At 38.9% G+C, this 21,439-nt stretch overlaps 1 protein-coding gene across 3 annotated transcripts in view; it reads left to right on the top strand.

Annotated features, from left to right (window-relative positions):
• ZNF507 (zinc finger protein 507) overlaps positions 1-18,255 on the top strand; it is a 40,435-nt gene extending 22,180 nt beyond the window's left edge. For all 3 annotated transcript variants that reach the window (XR_002518951.2, XM_003915278.4, XM_003915279.3), the window contains 2 exons: positions 13,833-13,967; positions 14,083-18,255. Coding sequence is in view for 2 of the 3 variants with exons in the window: in XM_003915278.4 (XP_003915327.1) it covers positions 13,833-13,967; positions 14,083-14,449 (502 nt within the window). In the remaining variant the exon portion in view is untranslated. The remainder of the gene's footprint in view (positions 1-13,832; positions 13,968-14,082) is intronic.
• Positions 18,256-21,439: the final 3,184 nt, after the last annotated feature.

The following is a 21,439-nucleotide window of genomic DNA, read 5'->3' as shown; positions in this document are numbered from 1 at the left end:
AGGGATGGTGCATCAACTATGTGTGCTTAGGTATTACTGAGCCTGGTTTACTATAATATGGCACTAAAGCTAAAAAAAATCTAAACAGAAAACATTTCAGAAAGGCTTTCAGCAGTGGGAATGGCAGTTTGGAATGGAAATAATAAGGTTGCCTCTCAGTGTAGTCAGTTATTGTATGGGATTTGTATAAATATAAGTATATTAGAAATGATAATAACAGCTGATATTTTTGAGAAGATTGTTTTTGGGCCAGGCCTGGTGTGCTAAGCATTCAATACATGTCAGTTCAGTCCTCACAGCAGCCCAGTACTTAGGAATATTACTACCCCAATTTTGTAGACATGGAAACAGAGGCTGGGCTAGCTTAAACAACTTTCCCCATGTCTCAGAGCTGGGGCTTGAACTCTTGCTTCTAATAACTGTGTCATCCTGTCTGTCTGTGCTACGCCAGGGAGATCTCTTTATGAAGTGTACTGCTGCTGCATGCCAGCAGCCCACACCAAATCAGGGTGTGAAACAGAAGCAATTTCATTATGCTCAGGGATTCTGTGGGTCGGTCAGGAATTTGGAAAGGACACAGTAGAGACGGCTTGTCTTTGTCCCATACTGTCTGGGGTCTCATCAGAGAAAGCTTGAAGGCTGGAAGTGACCCAGACAGCTGGGGGTTACAGTCCTCTGAAGGCTGCCTCAGCACAGGCTGGTGCTGTGCTAGCCGTTGGTTGGGCCTCAGCTGGAAAACACACATGATTTCTCCTTGTGGACTTTGCAGGTCTGCTAGTCCCCTAAATGAGCTTCTTAGATAGGTAGGCAAAAGCTGTGTTGCCTTTTATGACCTAACCTTGGAAGTCACAGCCCATCACTTCCACCAGAGTTACAGGCTTCAGTCTTTTTTCATCTGTAGGCATCGTGATTCTTTAGTCAATGTGTTGGCTTGGGGAAAAACTTAAGTCTTTAAAAAGCTTCAGTTTGTTTAAGGAAAACAGTGAAGGAGATAGTTTCATCAGGAGGAAAAAAATGTATATTTTGTTTTGAAGAGATGAACTGAAAGAGTTTGTTTTTCTCAGTGGCATAAAGATCTCTCAGGTTCATCACAAAATTTGAAGTGGCTGTTTTGTGGGGGCCTTAGTTATTTCTTTAAAAGCGTAGAAAATGAATTGAAGGTCATAAGATAAGCCCTATTGCAGAATTTCTGTTGAAATCATTGTGTATGTGTTCAAGCCAGACTCAGGTCACCCCAAATCTTGTAGGACATCCAGCTACTTTCTTCCATCTAAGCCCTCAAGGCATTTGACCTGGAATGTAACCAAGTAACGTCCCAGGCCAGGGAAGTGGGGGTTTTTAAACCAGCATCCTTATCTCCTTGGGTTTCTGAGACCAAAGTAACTGACTGACTAACAGTGGGAGAATGTCTGTAGAAAAATTCAGTCTCAGGGTTTTTAGCCAAGTTGTAAGAAGCCTTGAGTTTCTACACTGGCTTTCTTTGGGTTGCCGAAGTAGCTTCTTTGCATTGGGAAGAAATCATTTTTTATACAGATACATATCGGGTTTTATTGGGTAACATAGAAATTGTGCTTCTTTGGACATTCCAAAGCCTGCATTCAGCAACGGCCATATTTACAGGCCACTCTAGGAGTCCAGCAATCACACTGTTAGGGTGTTCACTTCTTTCCTCATGTCATGTGTATGGCTTTGCCTTGGTAGAGGAGTCCCAAATGGCTCTGTCATCAGGAGCATCCAGCAGCTCCACCAAGGAAGCAAAGCAGAATCATGAGAGGTGGTGTCATGATCAGTGTGCTCTTTTGTCAGTGTGGTTTCGTTTTGGTTTAAGACTTCTTTTGCCCAATGAATGGGGCGGGATAGGAAGGAGCAGTTTACCCTACGTGGAAATATGGTTGGTGCTGGTCTGTTGGTGAGGTGGTTAGAAATGATTTGTTAGACATAACCTTTGTTTCAAAACATTTTTTTTAATGTTTTTGTTTTGTTTTTTAATAAATCTTATTGTATATATTGGAGGTTAACAATATGTATAGAATATAGATAGTAAAATGGTTACTATAGTGAAGCAAATTAGCGTATCTATCATCTTACATACTTTTTTGTGGCAAGAGCAGCTAAAATCTACTTATTTAACAAAAATTCCTAATACAGTACATTTTGATTATAGTCCTTATGCTGTGTATTAGATCTCTAGACAAGTTCATCCTATATACATGCTGCTTTGTATGCCAGAATCTTCTCTCCCTCCCCACCCCCAGCCCCTTATAACCACTCCTTCCTTCTCTCTGTGTGTGTGTATTGGACTTTTAAGTAACACTGAGCAATACTTGTCTTTCTGTGTTTGGCTTATTAGCATGAGGCCTCCAGGCCCATCCATGTAGTGGCAAAAGGCAGGATCTCCCTTTTTAAGGTGGAATGATTGTGTGTGTGTGTGTGTGTGTGTGTGTGTGTGTCGCGCGCATGCCACGTTTTCTTTATCCATTTGTCCGTCAGTGGACACTTAGGTCGTTTCCATACCTTGGTTTTTGTGAGGAATGCTGCACTGAGCATGGAAATGCAGATACCTGGTAAGGTGGCGATTTCATCTCCTACACAGAAGAGGGATTTCTGGGTCATGTGGTAGTTCTATTTTTAATTTCTTTAGGAACCTCCATACTAGTTTTCATGGCTGTACCAATCTACATTATCACCAACAGTGTAGTAGGATTTCCTTTTCCCTACACCCTTGCCAACATTTGTTCTCTCTTTTGTCTTTGATAATAGTCATCCTAACAGGTTATCATTTCATAGTGATTTTAATTTGTGTTTCTCTGATGATTCGTGATGTTGAGTACATTTTCATATCACTGTTGCAGTTTTTATGTCTTTGGAGAAATATCTTTTCAGGTCCTTTGCTCATTTTTTAATCAAGTTAGAAGTGTTCATTATAGATTTTGGATATTAACCCCTTATCAGATATGTGGTTTGCAAATTTTTTTTGCAGTCCTTAGGTTGCTCTTTCCTTTTGTTGATTGTTTTCTTTGCTGTACAGAAGTTTTTTGGTTTGATGTTGTCCCTTTTATTTGTACTTTTGTAGCCTGAGCTTTTAGTGTCATATCCAAAAAATCATTGCCACTGCAGCGAGATTTTTCCCTGTACTCTCTTCTAGGAGTTTGACAGTTTCTGATATTCCATTCAGCTATTTTATCCATTTTGAGTTGATTTTTGTGGATGATGAAAGATATGGATCTACTTTAATTCTTTTGCATGTGGATATCCAGTATTCCCAGCACCATTTATTGAAGAGACTATTCTTCTTCATTATGTCCTCTTGGTGCCCTTGTCAAATATTCATTGACTGTGTATGTTTAGATTGATTTCTGGGCCATTTATTCTGTTCCATGGATCTGCATTTCTGTTTTTATGTCCTTACCATCCTGTCAAAACATATTTTCTGTCATTTCTCCTCTTTATGGGTACTACATTTATAGATCAGAGCCTTAAAAATGGCTGTGCCCGGCCAGGTGCAGTGGCTCATGCCTGTAATCCCAGCACTTTGAGAGGCCGGGGCAGGTGGATCACCTGAGGCCAATAGTTCGAGACCAGCCTGACCAACATGGAGAAATCCTGTCTCTACTGAAAATACAAAATTAGTCAGGTGTAGTGGCACGTGCCTGTAATCCCAGCTACTCAGGAGGCTGAGGCAGGAGAATCACCTGAATCTGGGAGGGGGAGCTTACGGTGAGCCAAGATTGATTGCGCCATTGCACTGCAGCCTGGGCAACAAGAGTGAAACTCCGTGTCAAAAAAACAAACAAACAAACAAAAAAACGCTGTGCCCCACAGCCCAAGAACGTTCTTATCTCTGGAAAGGAAGGGGAGGCAATTGAGGTGAGGCACACAGGGAGTCTCAAAGGTATATTGGTAATGTTCTGTGTCTCAACTAGGAGTGTTCATTGTTTATCATTATTATTATTATTATTATTATTATTATTATTATTATTTTTGTTTTTGTTTTGAGATGGAGTCTCGCTCTGTCGCCCAGGCTGGAGTGCAGTGACGTGATCTTGGCTCACTGCAAGCTCTGCCTCCCAGGTTCATGCCATTCTCCTGCCTCACCCTCCCAAGTAGCTGGGATTACAGGTGTCCACTACCGTGCCTGGCTAATTTTTTATATTTTTACTAGAGACGGGGTTTCACCGTGTTAGCCAGGATGGTCTCAATCTCCTGACCTTGTAATCCGCCCGCCTCGGCCTCCCGAAGTGCTGGATTACAGGCATGAGGCACCGCGCCTGGCCCATTCTTTATTATTCTTAAGGAGTCTTGGGGGGAAATGAACTCTGCCCTAAAGAATAATCTGCAATGCATTTATATTGATGTACAAGATAATTTGTTATAGCATTGCTTATAATGTCAGAAATATCAAAAACCTCTAGCTCTATGCTACTTAGTAGAGTGGTTAAATTAGGATATTTTTGTAGGATGGAACGTTATACCCCATTGAAAATGCATAATTTTTAACTTGAGAAAATACTCATGGAACATTGTCAAAAGTAGGATTAAAAATCGATAGTATGATTCTACTTTTGCTTCAGATCTACATATGTACATTTAAAAAGACCAGAAAGCTATGCAAGTAATTTTTTAGAATTTGTCTTTATACTTGTCTATATTCCATTTTTATGCAAGGAATATAGATTATATAATCAGAAAAGGGTTTAAATAAAGAGATAGCATTTGCTGACCAGTTGAGTGGACAGGAATTGGCTCAGTAATTTAAAACAACAATCCATAAGCAAAGGGCTCTGATAGCATGGCAAATCAGATAACCCACAATGCTCCAAATGAAGAAAAGGCGTTTTTTTCAGCTGTCAGTTCTGCAGGCCGAAAAGTTTGAGGGCCTGGCCCTGGCTTCTAGTGAAGGTTTTTGTGCTACAACACAACATGGCGGAGAAAGTCACAAAAGGGGGGACACATGCGAAGAACCAAAGAACTGAGGGGTGTCTTGGCTTCATAACACCCCACTCTCAAGAGAACTAATTCATTCCGAGAGCCAGTCCGGTCTTGGAAGAGCAGGAACTCACCTACCACTGAGAGAACACCACCAACATCCCATTTATAAGGGATCCACCCCCAAACACAGAAACCTCCCACGAGGCCGTTCCTCCCAGTACAGCCATATTGGGGATCAAATTTCAACGTTAGTTTTGGTGTTGACAGACAGACCATATCTAAACTGTGGTGCTGTGTCTTAGTCCATTCAGGCTGCTATAACAAAATGCCTTAGACTGGGTAATTTATGAACAACAGAAATGTGTTGCTTACAGTTCTGGAGGCTGGGAAGTCCAAGCTCAAGGTGTCAGAAGCTTTGATGTCTGATGAGGGCCTGCTCCCTACTTCATAAATAACACCTTTTTGCAGCATCCTGACACTGGAAGGGGCAATAAAGCTCCCCTGAGCCTCTTTTATAAGGGCACTAATCCCATTCACAAGGCCTCTGCCCTCATGACCTAGTCACCTTCCAAAGGCCCCACCTCTTAATACTATCCCTTTGGGGATTAAGTTTCCACATAGGAATTTCAGCGGGGGGCACGAACACATACATTCAGATCATACCACTCACATTCACAAGGCCTCTGCCCTCATGATCTAGTTACCTTCCAAAGGCCCCACCTTAATACTATCCCTTTGGAGGTTAAAGTTTCCACACAGGAATTTCAGGCAGGCGGGGGCGGGGGCGGGGGTGGGAGGCGGGGGACACGTAAATTCAGATCATACGACACTTAGAAACTTTGAGAAATAAAATGTTTTGTCTCTTTGTAAGAGACTTATCGAGCGGTTTGAATAGTTCTTGCCTTCTCATTGTGTCCTTTACAGTCTAGAATGAGCATCTTTCCTATGCTTTGGCAAGTGGTCAGTTGTCCTTTCTAAGAAATTGTCTCCAAGAGTTCATTTAATGTAGACTTTTTTGCTGCCATAACTTCCTTCAGGAACTACATACCTCGTTGTTAAATTCACTTTCAGTAAGATCCTCTGGCTGCATATCCCAAGTTTTCTTCAGTGTCAGCATTCCTGTGGCCAATTATTTATTTGTTCTAGAATTCATTTACATTTATGTCTAATTTTGCTTCCAGCATTATCACTTTGTGGGTTTTTGCTGCACTTCAATTTTGTTGGCCAGTTCCTCTCTTGTGACTATCCATTTTCATAACATGTCCTGCAGGTTTAACGTTGGGAGATAAGGATGCAGCATAACTACATGCTTTGTTGTCGGGGAGTGAACTGCATAGCACAGTGACCAGTCACCAGCTTTGAAAGGCTTGCTTGGTCACTGGGCATGATGCATCTCTGTTTACATAGTAGACAGAAGAGCTGCCAGTGAAGTTCGTTCTCTGCAGTTACTCACAGTTCATATTCCCATAGTAGTTAATAACTGAAATTTGAACCATGCTGTTGGGGGACTGATAATGTTTAACTAAGCCATAGTAACTGAAATTCATGCAGCTTGGAACCGTGCAACGCAAGGACCACACACACACACAAACACACACACACACACACTCTCACTCATTGTTAGGCTTGTTCTTATATATTTTATTTTTTCCATTGCTATTATAAATTGTTTTTTCCTTCTTCTAGCATTTTGCTAGCATTTTAATATTGTTTCTGTATAAGAAAGTTGTTGATCTGTATAGAATGTTAGATTTGTGGCTTTACTTAGTTAGCAGTTTTTAATTTTCTGTTGGATTGTTAAGGTATATCATTACATTATCTGCAAATCATTTTCTCATACTTTCCTTTCTGTTTATAGCTTTTCTTTCTTTCTTTTATTTTTTATTTTTTATTTTTTCTTGAGACAGAGTCTTGTCTGTCACCCAGGCTGGAGTGCGTTGGTGCAGTGGTATGATCTCGGCTCACTGCAACCTCCATCTCCTGGGTTCAAGAGATTTTCATGCCTCAGTCTCCCAAGTAGCTGGGATTCCAGGCACCCGCGACCATGCATGGCTCATTTTTGTATTTTTGGTAGAGATGGGGTTTTACCATGTTGGCCAGGCTGGTCTCAAACTCACGACCTCAGGTGATCCGCCCACCTCATCCTCCCACAGTGCTAGGATTACAGGTGTGAGCCACCACACTCGGCCTATACCTCTTCTTTCTTTCCCTCATCTGATTGTCCTAGCTGGTACCTCCACAACACTGCGTAACAGTGGGGATAGTAAATGTCCTTGTTCTGTTCTTGAATTTAATAGAAATGCCTCTGGTGGTTCCTAATTAAGCTTGACACTAGTTTTGTAGTTGAGAAAGTTATATTTTGATGATACTGAAGAATTATCCATCTACCTTATTTTGTAGAGAAGTTTTATTAAGAATGTGTATTGGGTTAGGTGTTGTTGGTTTAAGTGCCTCCTGAGTATGGCAGTAGGAAATACACAGCTATACCCATGGAGTATATTTGTAAAAAAAAAAAAAAAGAAAAAGAAAGAAAATTAAATATGACCTTGAATCTAATGAAATGAAATCTGTAGATCATTGGTTCCCAACTAAGGGTGCTTTTGCCCCCTCAGAGGACATTTGCCAGTGTCTGGAGACATTACTGTGTTTGTCCCAATTGACGGAGAAAGCGCTAATGGCATTTAGTGAGTAGAGGCCAGCGATGCTGCTGGACAACCTGCAGTGCCCCAGACAGCTGTCACAGTGAAGAATTACCTAGCCCCAAATGTCAGGAATGCAGAAGCTGAGAAACTTTTTTCTAGATCTCACTTCCAGTTCACAAGAAACATGAGGGACACAGGGACATGATAAACGACATCACCAGAAAGTCCTCAGTGTAGTCCATGTGGTGAGAGATTCTGCAAGACAGATGGCCTGATATCTTCAACAGATACATGCATGAGGGGTGACGGGAAAGAAAGAAGAGATATTATAGATTAAAAGAGACTTAAGAGACTTACCAACCAAATATGAAATGTAGATCTCATTTGGATCCTAATTTGAATAAGACATGTCTGTAAAAATCAAGCAACTTTAAGTTAGGAGACTACATGAAACAAGATTAGCAAAATGCCAACAATCAATTATTGAAACTGGATGGTACGGATTCATCACATTTTTCTTTATAATTTTGCCTTTGTTTAACGATTTCCATAATCAGAAATTTAAAAATGAATATTGATTTTTTTAGATTTAGTCTCAGCAACACCAGCGAAAATATGCCTTTTCTCTTCCAATCCTTTCAAATGGTGACTCATAATAATGAAGCTCCTAATACTGAACTGTCTGTATTCCTAGAATAAGTCTCCCCTAGAAGAATGAGCACATGCTGGTGCACAAATTAAAGTTTATAGACTGTGTTCCTAGAAGGTTTAAGTGCCTAAAATTTTTATGCAAAGATGATTGTCAATTGTCAGAATTATATATTCTGCATAAAATAGAGAATTAAATGGAATTCCACCAATTCCATCCAATGTGAAATGCTAGGCAGCTTATTGTAGTCAATAAATACTTTATTGTAGAAAGTTTAAATTGTAACAGTAGCCTTCCATAATTTAAATTTTATAAAAATATATGTATTTTTAAATACTGGAAAATAAACATCAAAATAATAATAATGGTTATATCTAGTGAAAAGGCTATGATTGATTTTTATTTTCTTTTTTTTTTTTTTCCTGTATATTTCTAATTTTCTAGAGTGAATTTTTGAAATCAGGAAAAAAGTTATTTACAAAATTAAAGCAGTTCACCTGTCACCCAAATCTTGGTTTCTGATACCTTTTTCCAATAGAAAGAACTAGAGAAATTATCAGTCTAGTCTAGGACTGGTGGGGAATATGCAAGGTGATCTTGGAGCGTCTCATAGGACCAGCAAGTAAGGAAGTGCTTAAGAAACAAAACTCGGGGTGTGGCAGAAGGACATGGGAGGCAACCACAGAGGCCCAGGGGGCAAGGCTGGAGGAGTTTGAGCAACAAAATAAATAGTGCAATACAGAATTATACCCCAAAGTATAAAATACCCATGTGTCCATACTGATGTACATAAATGGTTGAATAAATAGGTGGGTGAGAATAAGACACATCCCGTGCAGAAAAATTCCACATAATTGACGTAGATACCCCTCCCTCGAGGAGGCAGGTGATCATCCCAGCTCTTAAGTGTGGGCTGCACACAGTGACCACCTTCCCAGTGGTATGCTATGGAAACAGGGTTGAGAAAGAGGAGCTTTTCCCTGGAAAAACCTGAGCTCAGCCAGGGGAGGAATGTCAGGGGCAAGTTCTCCTGAGAGTGGGATGTCGGGAGGACGGCCCTTTTCCTTTGTGGCCTTTCTCCCAAGAACTCATCAGCTTAGTCTAACCGTGAAAAAAACAGCAGACAGCCCCAACTTGAGGGACATTTACAAAATATCTGACCCATGTTCCTCAGATCTGTCAAGGGCATTAAAAACAAGGCAAGTTAGCCAGACTTGGTGGCTCAACGCCTGTAATCCCAGCACTTTGGGAGGCCGAGGCAGGCGGATCATCTGAGGTCAGGAGTTAGAAACCAGCCTGGCTAACATGACGAAACCCTGTCTCTACTAAAAACGCAAAAATTAGCCAGGCGTGGTGGCGCACGCCTGTAATCCCAGCTACTCTAGAGGCTGAGGCAGGAGAATCGCTTGAACCTGGGAGGCGGAGGTTGCAGTTTGCCGAGACCACACCACCGCACTGCAGCCTGGGCGCCAGAGTGAAAATGCGTCTCAAAAGAGACAAGGCAAGTAGGAGAAACAATTGCAGTCTAGAAGATCCTAAGGAGACGTGAGGACTAAAAGCCATGTTGTGTCCTGGATGGGGTCGTGGAACAGAAACAGGATGTTAAGTATAAACCAGGGAAATCCGAATAAAGTGTGGACTTCAGTTAATAATGATGTAAGGAACATTGGCTCCTGATTTGTGACAGATGTACCCCAGGAATGTAACATGTTAACAGTAAGGGAAATAACTTTTCTATGTATCTGTATCTATATCTGTAACTATTCTAAAATAAGAAGCTTTTTTTTCTTTCTTTTTTTTTTTAAGGAAAACAGTAAACAGTTCTCTCTTATTTTTAAAAGGTTGGAATAACATTAGAGATGTTCTATAGGATACATTTGCGATTTCTGGTGTTTACTTTCTGACCCAGTTTTCGCAAAAGTATGAAATTCTTGTTGCATAAGTCTGACTTGTCATTGGGGGATCATTCCGGATAAAGAATTTTCAGGTGAGGCCTCAGGACCACAGTCTGAATATAAGTGAGGAGGCAGGTGTCTGAAGAGCCAGCATTTCGTGTCTGTTTCCCCTTAGCATAACATAAAAATTAACGTATGAGAGCCCGACATGTAAAGGCAGCTTGGTAGAGGCACTAGGTGGAAGGGAGTGGGCACCTCTTGGCTGGCATCGAGCTGGGTGCCCAGCCACCATGGCGCAGGGCAGTTGCCCTTCTCAAGCAACTGATCCAGAGACATTTGAGCAGGCGACTGTAACCACACTATAGTACACACCACCACCGTGTGACAGTCACAGATACAGACACTGAGTTTAATGGTTTGGGGGTGGAAAAGTTGCCAGCTGCCCACCCTCTGATAAAGATATTAGTGAAAATATTATAGATTTATTGAGGTTTGTCAAAAAATGGCTGCATCTCAGATATCAATGGGCAAAGTAAAATGAATTAAGATTAGTTTTTTTTTGTTTTTTTTTTGTAGATAACCAAGAATAAAATGTAGTGATTTTATTTTATTATACCAGCCGTAATAAAGTTTTAAGGAGAATGCAGGCTGTAAAAGCTTAAAAGAGGAACAATTTTTTAAATGTTTAAATAATGAAATGTCAAACATTTTACCACATTTTGAAGAAATAAAACATTGTAGATATAGCTAAAGCTTCAATTTCTTACTTCTTCAACCCTTCCTCCTGAGAGGTACCCCATTGTCTTGATGGTGATGTGTATCATTTCAGGTATTCGTGAATAACTTTTCTATGTACATAACATATATGTATGTGTATATACATATATATGGATGTATTAAGCACTATATTCTGTTGGTTTTGGTGTTTCAACTATTTAAGTTAAAAGCCTAACAGGTCTTTTTATTTTTCTTTTCACTGATCATTATTGACATTGGTTCCTGGTGCTAAGTGTAGATCTCATGGGGATTTTTTAGTTGTTTTTTTTTTTCAGCCCCACTTCATAACATTCCACTATATGAAAATAAACCAATTTGTTTTCATATCCTTGTGGAAGAACAGGGGCTGTGGGTTGTATCCTTTTTTGCTGTTCATGGCTAGGATGATTCTTGTATGTGTTTCCTTGTGAACACCAGAATTGTGGGGCTACAGTTGTGTGCCACTTCAGCCTTAATAGATATTGCCAAATTGTTCTTCAGAGTGCCATACATAAAATTTGTACATTTCCATTTTTCCACATCTGTGAAAAATCTTACCAGATTTATCAGATTCCACATCTTATCAGACTTACTTATCTTTGCCAATCTGAGGGGTGTGATACATTTCCCTGATTGTTAGTGATGAGATTGAACATCTTTTCATATAGTTGAGTTTATTAGAAGTTCAAGAATTGCCTATTTGGGCCGGATATGGTAGCTCATGCCTGTAATCCTAGCACTTAAGGAGTATGAGGCGGGAGGATCACTTGAGCCCAGGAGGCCAAGACTGCAGTGAGCCATGATCACACCACTGCACTCAAGCCTGGGCAACAGAGCAAGACCCTGTCTCAAAAAAAAAAAAAAAAAAAAAGAACTGCCTGTGTATTGCCTGTAAGTGGGCTGGTATTTCTTGAGATCAGAGGCCTTTGGCCTTGGACCTGATTCCTCAGGGTGTATAAAAAAAGAATACTGCTGCATGCTATCACAAAGTTAAATTGGAGGTGGGTCAGAATAAGAGTTTAGTCTTTGCCCGTATTTAATTGTTTTATTTACTCCTATGCCGTTTGATTTTCTTTGTGCCTCGTTATTGCTGACTGTGTCTCTTATTGGTGTAGGAAAGAGTTCAGGTAAGTTACCTGATTTGTTAGGTTTGTAATTAAGTATTTAACAAAAATGTCTTTGGAAAAGTGCATTTGCAGTTTCCTAAAAAGATGACAGTTTTGCAGTACGACCCAGCAATTATGCTCCTAGGTATTTGCCCAAATGATGACAACTTTTATCCTTATAAAAACTTGCGCTTTCCTTATAAAAACCTGCGCTTGCTGGGAAGCTAACGCAGGAGGATTGCTTGAGCCCAGGAGTTTGAGACTGCAGTGAGCTCTGGTCGTGCCACTGGACTCCAACCTGGGCAACAGAGTAAGACCCAGTCTCAAAAGCAAAACAAAACAACTTTGCACATGAATGTTCATATCAGCAATTATTCGTATTTGCAAAAAACTGGAAGCAACCAAGATATTGTTCAGCAGGTGAGTGAACAAACTATGGTACATCCACACAATGTAATATTACTCAGCAATAAGAATGATCAACCCCTGACAGACATGGAAAAACCGTACATGCATATTGCTATGATTCCAATTATGTGATGTTCTGGGAAAGGCAAAACTATGGAGTCAATAAAAAAATCAGTGGTTGCCAGGGATTCAGGGGCAGGAAGGAAGGATGAAAAGGTGGAGTACAGGGCATTTTTAGGGCAGTGAAACTATTCATATGACACTGGAATGGTGGATTCATGGCATTATACCTTTGTCAAAACACAGAATTGGCTGGGCATGGTGGCTCACACCTGTAATCTCAGCACTTTGGGAGGTTGGGCAGATCACTTGAGTCCAGGAGTTCGAGACCAGCCTGGACGACATAGTGAAACCCCATCTCTATCAAAAATATAAAAATTAGTCAGGCATGGAAGTGCACGCCTGTAATCCCAGCTGCTCAGGAGTCTGAGGCACGAGAATCACTTGAATCCAGGAGGCAGAGGTTGCAGTGAGCCAAGATTGCAACAGAGCAAGACTGCACTCCAGCCTGGGCAACAGAGCAAGACTCTGTCTCAAAAAACAAAAACAAAACAACCCACAGAATTGTACAACACAAATAGCGGACCCTAATGTAAACTATGGACTTTTGTTACTAAAAAATGTATCAATATAGATTCATCATTTATAACTAATATAGCACACTGATATTAATAATGAGAGGAATTTGGAGCAGGGGAGGAGGAGGCATGTGAGAACTCAGTTCTATCTGACCAGTTTTTTTTGTAAACCTAAAGACATCTAAAAAATAAAGTATATTAATTTTTCTAAAAATCCTTCATTGTTAAATTCAGATTTTACCAAGTGTACCCAACTATGTGGAACAATTGTTTTTTAATAGAAACTTTTTAAGATTATTTGTTTTATTTATGAAATCTAAATTGTTGAAGCTTTTTCAAGATGACTGCTTCCATTTTTTGTGGGTCTGTAAAGAGTGCAGAGTTCATGTTGAAAATCATTTCATTCCTTTTTGCTTTCTCAAGTAGTAGAGTGGTATAAAGTATTAATTGTGTAAGTTTTTCTTTGTGTGTGTGATTAATTTAGAGCAAATATTTTGCATATTACTACATCAAAAATCTTTCCAAATATTGTAATAGCTAAAGTAATCTGGAATGTTTGTCTTGATTGTTACTCATTCTTTATCATATAAAACACCTTCTTTCATTGATTCCAGGACATCTATTCTAGGACCTCTCTGAAATCAGTGTACCTCTTAGAATGATTCTAAGTAACATCTTAGATTCAGTGAAATACGATATGTCTAATAAGGGTCCGGAAGAAGGGCTATAATGATTGTTACAGAATCATGATGATTTTTCACTGGTGTTATGGGACCGTTCTTATTTTCGTTTGCCTGCCTGTCTTCCAGATGCTCTCTGTGTGGGTATGTGTGTAGCCATCCTCCTTCTTTGAAGTCTCATATGTGGAAACATGCAAGTGACCAAAATTACAACTACGAACAAGTAAACAAGGCTATTAACGACGCAATTTCACAAAGTGGCAGGTATTTCATCCTACCCCCTCCCTTTATTGCTATATGTAAATTAAAGCCAGGATTAAATCTACTAGTTCTACATTATAGCCTCCTAACGGTGTGGTGTGTTTGTTTTGTTTTTAAGAGTTCTGGGGAAATCCCCTGGAAAGACTCCATTAAAGAGCAGTGAAGAGAGTTCTGATCCCATCACTGGAAGTTCGGAAAATGCAGTGTCATCTGCAGAACTGATTTCCCAGACTCCCACTGAAGTTCTGGGTCCCAGCGAGAATGAAAAACTGAGCCCTACAAGTAATACCTCATATAGTTTAGAAAAAATCTCCAGTCTGGCCCCTCCTGGTATGGAGTACTGCGTTTTACTCTTCTGCTGTTGTATTTGTGGTTTTGAATCAACCAGCAAAGAAAACCTCTTGGATCATATGAAAGAGCACGAGGGTGAAATTGTAAACATCATCCTGAATAAGGACCACAACACAGCTCTAAACACAAATTAGGTGGAATAATGACTCAAACACGAAAGCAGTAGAAGAGGATTCCTTCACCACAGTTTCACATTTGCGCTGTCAAACAACTTCCTAGCCACAGAAGAAATCATTGATGTGATTTTCGAGAAAATGACAGATGTGACTTTGGAACCAAACTTGTAATAAAAGGAATTCCAAATGGACAAGCAGTAATGATATTTAAATATTTTGAGTGAGGGGGAGTGGGTCGAAGAGGAAGCAGAGGTGTAATCCTGTATTAACCCTCTGTCACCCCTTCTTAGTGTTGAGTGTATTTATTAAAGCTTATTAGAGTGTAGAAATGCAAGCAAAAGAGTTAAGAAAGGGCTTTTCAGGAACCATTCTAAAAGTCATAAAAAGGTCACAGTCTTAAGCAGAGCTTAGTTTTCTTCTCACTTCTCAAATGCAGACTGTGAGGCCTCCAGTGAGAAATGGGAGGCAGTTCTGGGAGGGGTGTTTTCAGTGTCACCAACAGAGTCAACAAGGAAACATAATTAGAGGGCTTTGAAATGATCTACTGAAATCCCTAAATTGATAGAAATTCATCATACTCAATCTAGGACATGTTTTAAGGAGTAACCTTAAACAAGAAAAGACCTCTCAATTCAAAACTAGATTGTAAATAGGCATTCAAGAAGTGTTGTCTTAAATTTACAATGAATTTCTTGTGAGCCGAGGACGAAACAGGTGAATTCCCACCAGACTCAAACCAGATCTCAGTTCATAGTAATGCTAAATCGTCTTGCGTGTCCTCAGAGGTTCTTTTCAGTGTCTGTTAGAATTTGGCATACTGTCTCCATAGTGCATAGACCTTCTAATACTCTCTGCTAAATGAGACCACACTTGTTATCTGAAAGTGTGTAAAAGAAACAATGTATGAAAATTTACATTTGATCATCCTGCACTGGAAATAGTTTGAACTATTTCCAAAAATCCCTTAGGGGATGAGGGGTGAAATTTAGAAGCTGCTGAAAATGAGTACTGCTGTGTTGAGCTTTTCCTTCCTGGGATATATTAATTTAGTTATATTTAGCAGAAGAGGAATATAACCAAATGTGACTAAAATTAATAGCAAAAATTCAGGTTGTTTGTAAAAATTTTAATAACAAATAGCATTTGGCAAGTCTATAGGATTCCTCCTATCTGAGAAATTCTGTTTTGTTAAGAGTGCGACTGGACATATGGAAAACCAATGCAAAGTGCTTAAGCATTAAAACTCACCATCAAATAGATGTAGTCTTATTAATTACACATTTTGTGATTTAATTATTTCAAGGAGTGAAGAAAACAGGGTGTTTTTGTTTTTGTAGTTCTGATTACTCATTTAGGCATTGTTTTGTTAAAGTAAATTCTGCCTACAAGTGAAAAGGTCGGTGCGCTCTTCCGTGCACCATCCTCATGGTGCTATTTCCGAATATCTGAATATTGATTTCTAACACCTGAGATGAGGCTGTGACCGATCAACTTGGAACACTGTGAAGGTTTTCGAATTGGATATGCTGTAGGCACATTTTAGGAAGAATTCTGTTCCCAAAGTCCAGGTATGATTGGATTAATATTTATAAAATTATTACTAGGAATTATTTAAGTGGGGCCAGGCATCTTGCAACATTTTCTGATTTGTTGGTTTTTGTTTTTTTTTTTTTCTTTCTAATCTCATTTTGGTGATATTTAAGCAAACATAAATGATTGTAACTTTGCAGCCTTTTTATTTAGGTAGCTTTAATTTATTTATGAAAGTTAATCCATTTCTGATACATGGTTTTTAAAAATATGAAATGGATTTATATATACTGTATTCCTCAAATCCACTGAATGTGGACTTACATGCATTTTCTCCTTTTTTCAGAATGGAAACATTTTAATTTCAAATTCAAATAAAACATTTAAAATGGCTTCATTATTATTACCCATACTGTTGCCATTCATATTGTAAGTCAGTTTTTTCATTGCTGGTACAATGACTCAGTATTTCTTTATAAAAATATGTTGTTCTGAAAATCAACAACCTTAGAAGAATTTTGTTTTATAATATTTCCTTGGCTTTAGTTTTATGTCATTTTTAGAAAATAATAATAAGCATCCCCAAAATTTCAAAGATGTGAACTTTTAAATTACCTTTCTTTCTTTCTTTAAACTAATTCCATTGATTGTTACTTAAATTTTCCACTTGGAATCATGGATTTAAAATTTCCCCACCTCATGGGGAAAAAACTAACCCAGAAGTTCAAAGCCTCTAAAGTTTCGTTTGATTCTGGCCTTAGAATTGTCCTTAAAAGCTTTCTCCTGGCCCATAGGAGGAAGCATATATCAAGGAGGTTCTTTACCTTCCCATTATCATTTTGTGGCAAGCCTTAAGTTAACAATGTGTCTACCAAGAACAATTGAGTTTTCTAAAAGTGATAATGAAGATTATGCAATTATAATTGTAGCAGAGATAGCTATTAAAATAATTAGTAGCCTGGGCACAGCAGCTCACACCTGTAATCCCAATACTTTAGAAGGCCACGGCTGGAGGACTGCTTGAGTCCAGAAGTTTAAGACCAGCCTGGGCAACAAGGGGAGACCCCGTCTCTACAAGAAATTAAAAATTAGCCAAGCATAGTTAGTTGGCATGTGCCTGTACCCCAGCTACTCAGGAGGCTAAGGTGGGAGGATCACTTGAGCCTGGGAGATAGAGGCTTCCAGTGAGCCGTGATGGCACCATTGCACTCCAACTGGGGTAACAGATGAGGTCCTGTTACCCACCACCGCCCCCCCCCCCCCCCGCGGAAAAAAAAATTCAGTAGCAATTCCTTCATAGGAATAACATTTTATTTATTGGTATTAGACTTATTAGACAGAGCTCATAGTATCTGCTTTCTCCTCTGAACACTTAAAAAATTCTAAGATGTGATAGTGAAAATAGCTTTGAAAAGAAACTGCATATGGCAAAGGTGGGGAGGGGGGAAGATGATGCATTCTGATCATTATAAAGAATACTTTTCAGGGCTCTATCATTTTCTCCCTTTCTCTAATCATCCAGAATACGGCAGGTGTCCCAGTGTTCAACAGTATCATGCTAATATTCCATTTGATCGGTAGTCCAAGTTCTTTGGCCAGATAGTGCAATGTTGTGACACCAACCGAAGCCTTTGTTCTGGATCTTTCTTCTATTGAAGGTGGCTGCTGGTGGCTTCATAATTATTTTCTGTTTTTTTCTCACAAAGTAAATGGTGGGCATCCATGTTTACATTGCACCTTCCTGTGCTATAATTGGCTTGACAAAGACAAGCAGGCTTCTCTGTTGAGACTTACTGTGTTTTTAGTTTTCATAGACACTTATTTAATCTTTTTAAATTGTACAGCAAGGTGCTCTAAGTAATATTCGATAAAATATATTTAATAGAAATTTGCGTTTGATATTCATGAACATGAATACATGTATTTTTTTAAGAAATAAGTATTGTGTAACACTATGGCATTGCTTCTATAGCCAAAGTATAAAAATTTCTGGAATACTGACATGTAAAGACTACAGTTAATTCTGACACTGTATCTTATTAAAATAGGATGATTTGCATTTTGTAAAATTATCCTGCACATCGAGCTGCATGCCTTAAAGCTGAAACTCTAGGACTGTGTTCATGGGAGAACAGTTCATCTGTTCAGAACAGTGAGGCAAGGTCTGTAGTGCTTCTTTAACTACCTTTGGAAATACTGTACAATGTTAGAATAATTTATTTTGCTTTACAGGAGTTTGTCATGTATTGACTTTAATATTGTATTTTGGTAATAAATTTTTTGTTAAAAAAAAACTTGCCTCCAAGTTTTATTAACCACGGGTTGTGTCCATTCTTTTCCTGGAAATGATGACTTTATTGCTTAGAAAGTTGTATTTAAATAATTAAAAGCTTCCCAAGGGTTAAACGAAGGTTTATGATGACTCTTGATAACTTGTTAATCTGTTGCTAACTAGCATTAGACCGTTACACGATAAATTGAATAAGCATTTACCTTTTAAAATCATTTTAAAAATTCAGTCTAATTTTGAAGCTTTTTTCCTTGCTACCCAGTTCAGTTTCTCTTCCAAATGTGACACGCTTATATGCTTTCAATTCTGATATAGTCAAAGTGCTAATGACTAGTTCTGCTATTGACAATTAGCATTCCTTAGCGAAGGCCAAAAACTACAGTGATACGTTCACACCTTGATCATTTTGTAATGTATACAGATAGCTGTTGACATCATATTTGTTGCATTGACAAATGAAGCTAGTATCATCTGACTGTATTGTGGGTCTGGTTATCCATTTGTGCCCTAGAATCCTGAGCCACCTCAGTTGAAAGTGACCAAGACCAAGTATTTCATCCTATGCTTCCCAGGGACAACGTAATCATATCCCCTGTCTTTGAAGAACCCAATCTGAAACTGTGTCACTAACCTCCAAATTAGAGAATCCTAGCATGGAAGCTCTAGAACATATGGTCCAGTGTGGCAGCCACTATAATATGATCTAAGTGTAAAATACATAGCAGTTGCAAAGACTTAGTACAAAAAGAAAGGAAATGTATTAACAGTATTTTATATTGATTACGTGTTGAAATGATATTTTGGTTTAAATAAAATATTAAAATTAGTTTTACCCTTTTTTTAATGTAGCTACTAGACAATTTTAAATTACATGTGTGGCTTACATTGTATTTCTTTTGGACAGTGCTGGTACAGAAGAGAGATGAGCAAACTAGGGCCCTCTCTTCAAAGCCAGCATGCCTCCTGTTTTGGCAAATAAAGTTTTATTGGCACACAGCCATGCTTGTGTGTGTACATATCATATACGGCTATTTTCAAGGTACAACAGCAGCACTGAGTAGTTGTGACAGAGACTATATGGCCCACAAAGCCTAATTCACCACCTATTTGATAGAAAAAGCCTTCTGACTAGACCTCTGAACTAGAACAATGGTATAATTTGTGCTCTAGAGCTACCAGAAAGAAAATGGCTTTTTACAAAGAAAGCTTTTTATAGTAGTGCTTTATAACTAAATTAGTTTGTTTCTTCCTTTGTAATTTTTATAGTCTACCTATCTCAGGTCTTAACTATATTTGATGACTTGAACCTGTTTCATCTCTGATATTTAAAGCCAGTTTGTTTGAAATAACAATGCATAATTAAATAATAAATCAAAATGCAGCTATAAAAAGTCTCACTTGCCTCCTGACAACTTTATGGTGTTGATGTCAGCCCCCACGGCTTCACCCTGCCAGTGGTGTAGGACTGCAGCACACCGCCTGCACATGTAACCATGGTGCAACGTAACCCCAGTGACTAATCCACTTGGCTGAGGTGACAAGTGAATTGAATAATCCAGGATATAAAGAAAAGAGTCTTAAATGCACCTCTTCATAATGAATAGCATGTGTGACTCCAAAGCCAGCTTCAAAGGTAGGGAGGAGGTGGTAGTTGGCTTTGGTCTAGAGCTGTTGATTAAACTGGCAGAGCTAAGAAAAAGTCCGTACTCTTCTACATAAATTTCTTCCAAGTCAATCAGTGAATATGTAAAATGAGAACATTTTTGGCCCTGTAAATTCATAGAGAAGTTACTAATTGGTGCCATACGATAGACTGACTTAGGTAGTGTGTTTTGATGTGTATCTTAGAATCCAAATCAGCAGAGCATAAGATGCCGAAACCATTTCCAGAGACCTATGTGTACAGCACAGTCCAGTTTGCATGCTGTGCTAGGGGACTACAGACCTCATTTTTCTAGTGGTACATGAATAAGTATACTATATCTAGTTTTATTTGAACTAAGTGTTTATGAGAATATGACAGCTTTGGTTTCTTTAATCTCCTGGGGTTTTTTTTTTTTTTCCAATAATGGGTAATCAGTTTAAATTGTTTGCCTTACCAAAGTAGATTATGTAGGTAAGAAGGTTTTCTTTTGAATTAAAAAGTTTAATGTCAGGCATCTAATATAAATTCTTACTGCCATATAACAAAATTGTGTCACATGTGGGTGGCTTTTTGCTCCCTAAGTCAACCAGATTTACACCAGTCGTGTTACTTAATCCAGATAGAAAAGGTGTCATTCTGTAATCATTTGTACAGATCTATATAAGACAGGTACTTCTACAATGCGGTGTTTGTTTTAAAAGGATTCTACATATTAGGTAAATGTAGAAAAAACATCTAAAAACATCTTTTAAAAAATTGTCACTAGATGCAGTGGCTCACACCTGTAATCCCAGCACTCGGGGAGGCTGAGGCGGGCAGATCACTTGAGGTCAAGAGTTCAAGACCAGCCTGGCCAACGTGATGAAACCGTATCTCTACTAAAAATACAAAAATTAGCCGGTTGTAGTGGCACACGCCTATAGTCCCAGCTACTTGGGAGGCTGAGCCTGGAGGACTGCTTGAACCCGGGAGGCGGTGGTTGCAGTGAGCCAAGATCATGCTACTGCACTCCAGCCTGGGCAACAAAGCGAAACTCTGTCTCAAAAAAAAAGAAAGAAAGTATTTGCACAAATCAGAAAATCATGGATCCTTAGCCATGAGCTCAGACCCAACTGTTTCACCTTTCTGATCTATCAGCTTTGTACTTTGGTAAAAGGAAAAACAAAAAGAATATTTGTAATTACCCATGTTATTACCATGGATTGATCAGTAATAATCAAGTATAGTTTTAAAATGAAAGTGTGTTATCTGAAATGTATACACAATGGAAAGCTGGACCTGAACAGACCCTCAACAAAATAAAACATTCATTTTTCAGGATTTTTATTAGCACCTACTATTGGTATTTAAAGGCTTATTGTCACAACTGTGCATATCTCCAATTTTTTTTCCTACTTGTCATCTCATACGTATTTCAGAAATAATGTGGCTGTGTTTTACTGAAATAGGCACGTCAATCCACATCTTGTTCTTTTTGTTTATATCTGCAGTCCCATTTAAATTCAGTATTTCCCACCACAAACGGTGTTAGAAAATTCTATTT

This window comes from Papio anubis, chromosome 20 (genome assembly GCF_008728515.1).
Source record: "Papio anubis isolate 15944 chromosome 20, Panubis1.0, whole genome shotgun sequence".
Lineage (NCBI taxonomy): Eukaryota > Metazoa > Chordata > Mammalia > Primates > Cercopithecidae > Papio > Papio anubis.
This window is presented reverse-complemented; position numbering and strand designations above follow the sequence as displayed.